Source organism: Ruditapes philippinarum, unplaced genomic scaffold (genome assembly GCF_026571515.1).
Source record: "Ruditapes philippinarum isolate M1 unplaced genomic scaffold, ASM2657151v2 ctg13181_1_1_1_1, whole genome shotgun sequence".
Lineage (NCBI taxonomy): Eukaryota > Metazoa > Mollusca > Bivalvia > Venerida > Veneridae > Ruditapes > Ruditapes philippinarum.
Window position 1 is genome coordinate 6,511 of NW_026859851.1, and position 7,381 is coordinate 13,891.

Consider the following 7,381-nt stretch of genomic DNA (forward strand, 5'->3'; position numbering starts at 1 on the left):
ACCATTAACCACATAATGTATATATTTTGATTTAAATTCTAGTTTAAAGTTTAAATTTCAGCTCTGACTAAACCACAATATACCAAAAAACGCGACACGCTTCACGCTTGTGACTCAACATCACATTTAACTTAATGTAAATGTGTTTTTGTTCTTTTTTAAATTTACGATATAAAACCACATAATTAGTCAGTTCGCCAACTTTCCATCGTAACGAAATATTATTATATTAGTGAGATTGTTAATTCACCTCTTTAATTAAAAAATCATTAAGAACAGTGTCAAATACTGAGGACAACAAGGTTGCTTTTCAAACGTTAATTTAATCCGAACGTCGTCTGTAATAAAACATAACCTACTAAGGTCATCATCATCATCATCATCATCATCATCATCATCATATTATTATTATTATCATTATTATTATTATTATTATTACTATTATCAATAACAACGACAGCACTCACCATCATCATCAACATGACATTCGCCGTCGTCCACTCCGCCCTTCTTTTCCTAATTAAACGCATTATTATCATCATCACCACCACCACAAGAAAAAACACCACCATCAATATTGTTATCATCAGCAACACTAATTATATATGTAGTATCAGTTAAAGGGAAATTAATAGCATTGCATCAAATGTGAAATAAACACTTGATAGTTAATTCCCTTTAAACTATCACATATATATTTATTCTTTATTATAGTCTCATCTATACACATATATACATATAAAACATTTAAAACATTAAAATTGTATATAGCCATTCTCGATAGAATTACAAGAGACTTGTTATAACTATTACTAAGAGGGATAACTCCACAGTTCATATTATAGAAATGGACATAGACGCTGCTCTTCTGGGATATTTTCATATCTCCCCGTTTCTAAACGGAGGGGGCAACTCCACATCTAAACTTAGCTAACGCAGACTTGTATTTACTAGACAAAGTTGAACATTCAACATACTTTTCAGATTCATAAACAGATTTAAACTGCGTATAAGTCCTAAGTTTATTTCTACCTCTACCAGAGGGACCCGTGACATTTTGAATACTGGTTCTCCAATCATGAATGAAAGTATCCATGGTGCACTTACTTATCTTATCACAAAAATATTTGGAAGACATGTTAATAAAATCGTTTGACATATTCAATAAATTGTTTGACAAACAGAAATTGCCAATTTTTGCAACTATTATTACTCTTACTGTCACAAAATCTAAAAATCTTGAAATTAATTCTCTCACTATCCATTGACTTCACTCTATGCCAATGTTGAGACACAGATCTTCACTGTTTCACATGAGGGGGTTGCCAAACTAACTCACCATAAATGGCATTAATAGGGGTATATTTACCCAACCCCATAAAGAATCTCATTGCTCGACTCTGCACTGCATTTATGCAAGAATAGGATCTTGTTCCCCAAATAGATGCCCCATATGCAATAACAATAATCACATGACTTTGAAAGATATCTGAAACATATAGGATTAATTTACAACCCGTCTTATAATTGCAACTGTTAAAAATTTTGTAGCAAAATTTGTTCAAAAATCCTTATAAGGCTTTTAAAAGTTGCTATTACGAGTGAGTGTTTTAGAAAATCATTAGCAGTTGGCACCAGAACGCTTCTAAACCAAAACACTTCTGAAAACTTTATTTTGTTAATTATTTTCGACCGTGCGATTACATACATGTATCGAGGACATGTTAAAAGGAAAATGACCGTACGATTCACAGGATTCCCCTTCTCATACCAAAAAGGGAGAAAGAGCCTTTTAGATATGCCATTTCCTTATTGTTATTTATAAGGTGGCTTATTTTTCCAAATATGTCTAATTGGTATAGATACATGTATAGTTACGCACACTAAAAGGTAATCAGTGTTCGTCCTTTTTAATTCGCTTTGAAATTTTGAAAAGGTCATATAAGATTTTTTGCCAAATCTTGAGCTAACGTTTTTTTCTATTTTTCATTTTATATATATCATAGAATTATTTAATTTTAACATAGTAAAACATGAACGTTTCAAAAAACGTTTTACAAACATTAAATGTGGGAGATATTTTTGCGCATTAAATATCTTATTTCGCTTTCTATACTCGACTTGAAATAGAAAAGATAAGTTGATGGACTGCAAGAATAAAATGAGCCGCGTCACGACAAAACTCATAAAACAAGTTAAAGTTTGAATAAGTTTCCTGAAGGTTAAATCTTTTAAATGAGCCGTGCCATGACAAAACCTACATAGTGCGTTTGCGACCAGCATGGATCCAGACCAGCCTGCGCATCGGCGCAGTCTGATCAGGATCCATGCTGTTCGCTTACAAACCCTATAGCAAGTAGAGAAACTGATAGCGAACAGCATGGATCCTGATCAGACTGCGCGGATGTGCAGGCTGGTCTGGATCCATGCTGGTCGCAAACCCATTATGTTGGTTTTGTCATGACGCGGCTCAAATTTTGTTTGCAGTGTACATACTCACACAATTCATTATGCATTTTCAATGAAATCAAAATGTAATAAACTTAAGGTAGTGAGTATAAATACGAAATAATCTTTGCACATACATTTAATACCACATTGAATTGAAAAGAACTCTTATTCATAGAGCTTTACTGCAAATTTACGCAACATAAAATAACTGTTTAACGCTTTGTTCATGTTCTTTTGCCAAACGTTTTATTGCACAACTGTGATTTCATTCAGATGATTCAATAAGATTCAAATTATATAAGTTATAAGTAACAAGGATAGTTTAAGGCTCAAACATATCACACATTTCAACTTGGCCTAATGCTCAGTTACAGGAAAGTGTCAGTTACAGGAAAATGTAAAAAAACGAAAGAAGCGGTGACGATATAGATAACGGATAGGGAATTAAAAACTGACGAGCTGCCGCCAATATCATTATCTAAACAATTGTCGAGTTCATTTCCAGGATTCCTACAAACAACGTAACAAATCTCAGAGTTCCAGTTTGGGTACTTGGCCATCCGACATTTCTGTGGAATCGCTTCACCGACTCCAGGAGCATTGCCAATTGTTCCATTTGCAGACGGTCTGTCGTCCACTGGCGGTTCTCGTGTTTCATTGCCACCATTGTTGACAGGTGGTCCTGACTGTTGGACTCTCACACTGTCTCCATGGAAACAACTGATGAGATAGGGAAAGTCAAAAGTTGCTCTATACATGTACCTTCCATTATAGGTATGCCCATGACATTGGTCTAACTCAGCAGAGGTCCAGTTTTTACCAGTACTGTCCATGGGTCCGTAGATTGGATAACCGTCCAGAGCTACGCCTAGAAATTTGTCTGCAACATCTCCAGTATAAAGGCATTCTGGGACACCATGGTAATGATATGTTCCGTCAGGACTTGGATGTCCTTTGCAATTATCAAGCTCCTCGGCACATTCTCCATTAACGGCGTCCCATCCATATAAAGTAAACGGGTTATAAAACGCCGCACCGGTTACTGCAAGTCCAACAACGCCGAATCCCCCTGCACATCCTTTTTTAATTAAAGCGACAGTTGGTTTGAGATGCAGAGTGTATTTGTGATTAACAATTTCCACCTCGTGATTATTTCCCCACCCTCTTTCAGATGTATGGTCAGGCACTCCAATATGTTCAAATATAACAGTGTTGTCTCTCTCATCTACAGTTATTGTGTAATTATTATCTCTCATCATTTGTAGTTCTTCAGTAGTTAGAGTTTGATTTGCAGACACTAGCAACAAAAGCGCGGCAAAAGCGACGGAGAAGCACAAATTCATCTTTACTGAAAAATGAAAAAAGAAGATATTTTCAAGATCTACATCAAGATAGGGATAGGATAATTTAAGAAGAGGACGAGGATAGTTATATGAAATAAATACGATTATATTATGACCAAATTAGATGCTTGAATATACTGACACATGTAATTGCTAAAGAGTTTCTTTTTTAATATAAAATAAACATCTTTTAAGTATAATCAGAAAAGATATGTTACATTTTAGGCCTAAACTATAATGTACGCACACTGTTAAACTCAGTATAAATAAATAGTGTCGTTTTTCGTTCTTGTAAACTTAATCAAATTAGACATATTAAGTAAGAATTTTTTTAATTCCCAGGAAAACTGCTACAATTGGACACGTAAAAGTCATATAACCGCGGAACAATATTTATATAATGACTTGTACTAGATAAGTGTCGTTTTACGAAAATGATTCTGATAAAAAGTAAACGTAAATAACCCTCCATTTTTTCCGCGTTGTTACTTTTTTGTCTGCCCGCGATATGTAACGAATCACATGATAAGCCACCGTGATCAGTGTGCGATGAAACCGTTTGTGTATTTTTTATATTATTTTTTATATGAATTTCCTCACTGAATATTTCATATTCTATTTTTGATAATCTTGTAATTTCACTTTCACCTTAAACACGCTATGAGACACCAGTAATGTTTATAAAAACTCGCAAAATTAATTTAAAGCTAATGGTCGGATCGTCTTTCCGATAAAATTTATTTATATTCAGTTCTCACAGATTTTTGTCATTTTGACATAATGTATGTACAAAAACACAATAATTAAATGGTAATAAACTCGGATGAATACTGAGAAAATGCACACAAATAAATTATATAATTATTACATTCATTCAAGATCCACCAAATATATTCAATTTATACCACTTTAAAAAAAAAAGATTTTCGTAGAAATTTATACGAAGTTCTGTAAGGGCCACCTGAAGTAATCTGAAAAGTGAATATGTGAAAGTACGAAGACGAAAACTCGGAAGTTTAAAGTATTATCTGAACTAAATCGTATTGCTAGCAAACATATAAACAAATACGAGCATGTGGGATTATAATTCGTCTTACCAAAGTAATTAAAACGCGCGCGAGAAAAAGATATATGAATTATAAATTTTATTTACCAAATGCTGAACTTGTTAAGATTACATAATTCAATTAAGTTAAAACTTGATACTTTATTCAAGCATTCTATTTGTTTCTCTGTCCAAAAACCCTTCTTTAAATACCAAAGAATATATGTATGGGTACGTATTAGGGCCATGTAAACCAAAGAGTGTCAATTCGCGATTATTGAATAGAGAAGGAACAAAGATAGTTCTAGGTGTGTATGTGAATACTTTAACCCTAACCATTCTTATAACTTCAAATGGACGTGCCCATTTTTCAATCTGAAAACAGCCGTTCGTCCTTTCAAAGGGAGATTTTCATATTATAATTTTGACTACTAGTGAACAGGACATGAAGACTATGACAGACGGCATGGATGTGCCGACTGACCTTTTCTTGCATATCAGACTGGCGTTTCCGTTAGTTTTACCCATACCGGAAATTTCATCTGGCACGGGGGGTTCCAGATGAGTCGCGTGCTGTACAATGGCACGATAAAGATGACGTCATTTTACCGTTATGAATAATTTTGTAATTCATACGCTGCTGTAAGAAAGTAGTTACGGTTGTAATGATATAAATTTTCATTGAAAATAAAGATAAAGAATTTGAAATAAAATGAAATATGGTAGAATATGCAAGAAAAAATATCTGACATATGTTTGCGGTTCGGATCGGAATATCCGTCCCTCGGTCACCCGCCCATGGGCGGTAACTCGGCAAGCCTCGTTACCGCCCAATGGGCGGGTCACCTCGGGACGGATATTCCGATCCGAACCGCAAAATATGACAGATATTATTAGGTCTGCGCTGGTCGCATGGGTAGTTTTATTTGCCGCCAGCAGGTTAAGGGTTTAGGAGTTATCAAGCTAGACAGTCCTGCATAAAGACATAGGTTTGCATTTACTCCACTAACGTCACGGTGCGTATCCATATTGGTACCCTCTTTGCGAAATCTACTGAAACGGTCACATTTTGCACGTGCTTATGTACAGCGGTCTTTTCATAATTGCTCACGTGAAACTTATAACCAATTGAAACAATCGCTTAAATTTGTTGATCTTTAATAATTATAGTAACAAGTATTAATTTCTGTTTGTATACGGGGTAAAATTTAAAAAAGAATATTCACATTTATACTTGCTTGTATAAAAAAGTAAAATCTTTAGAATGATCAGTGTATATTCGGACAACTATATAATAATATTGACTTCCATGGACGGATTGTGAGAACTTAGCTATAGCTATAGTCTCATTCCGGTCCAAACTGTTCGCTTCTAGGGCTTTTCTTTAAAATTCTGCCTTTATTTTAGATGTCGAAAAACGTACACCGTTATTTCATGTATATATAGTTAACTATATATACATGAAATAACAGTGAGTTAATTTACTGTCATCGTGATATGCCAGGATTAGTATGTTTATAAGTCGTGATGAGTAAAGGACATATATTGTACTGATGAATAATTGCGACAACGTGAATCACAAAGTAAAGTAGTACAGATTTCAGCCTGTCATTCTAAGTACCTTTTTAAACATGTAGCAGTATTTCAACGCGTGTGTATTTTTATTGATATTTGAGTGTCACGATTATACACTGTCAGAAGAGTTTATTTATGAGACCCACTTGCTGGTGACGATCCTTCATGTAAATCCATGCGTATGATATGTTTTTATCATGAAGTATATTTTTATATTGACTTTCACACTGATATTATATTGGTTTGGAACTTTGGATAGACTTGTGGAACCATTCCACCCGGGATGTATCTTAATAAGAACGATGATATGTTCTTGTGAAAGAAAGGCACCCCCCACGTCCGAAAAAGTTGATAATTAGCACATTATGTCTCAGAAGCATTTTTCCCCCTCCTTGTTATAGAAAGCGAAAGCAAACATGAGTTTTAAACATTTGAAACATTTAAATAAAGGTTTTAGAGCATGTAAAATGCTTGATACTTTAAAAGATAGTGCTTTATGTGAAATTATTTTGTCATAAAAGTAGCAAAATGTATGTTGACTTCCTTACAAAATACTAAATCACTCGATCAATAATTGTACTAATTACCAAAAAGCAAAAGAAGCAAAATATGGCTCAGGTTATTAGCCAATAAGTTACCTTTTGGCGGCTATAATAGGACAGCAAAAGTAACAAGTTAAATATAATGATTTTTAGGGCGTGGTGGGCCTTTAAGAAAAAATATTATTCGAAGAAGTAATTCACGTAACTTTTCATTAGAGTAAAATGACTAAGTGTGCACATATGCAGTTTAATTAATTTCAATCCATCAGTCCCGACTTAATCAGTATTCTATTCTCAATACTAAACTGTTGGATAGAAATGACACAAATTAATAATAAAAACTGTATAAAATATCGCCCATTATGCTTCAGAAATGCTTTAATTTTTATTTCTCAAAAGCTGTTCATTTTTGATGTTCCAGTATA

The 7,381-nt window shown here is 34.0% G+C and overlaps 1 protein-coding gene across 1 annotated transcript; it reads right to left on the reverse strand.

Moving 5' to 3' along the window:
- Positions 1 to 2,575: 2,575 nt before the first annotated feature.
- LOC132758109 (uncharacterized) lies at positions 2,576 to 4,475 on the reverse strand. Its single transcript, XM_060749618.1, has 2 exons — positions 4,260 to 4,475; positions 2,576 to 3,799 (listed from the first exon to the last, which is right to left on the reverse strand). Exons 1-2 carry the CDS (start codon positions 4,264 to 4,266, stop codon positions 2,820 to 2,822), a joined length of 987 nt encoding a protein of 328 aa, XP_060605601.1. The 5' UTR covers positions 4,267 to 4,475; the 3' UTR covers positions 2,576 to 2,819.
- Positions 4,476 to 7,381: the final 2,906 nt, after the last annotated feature.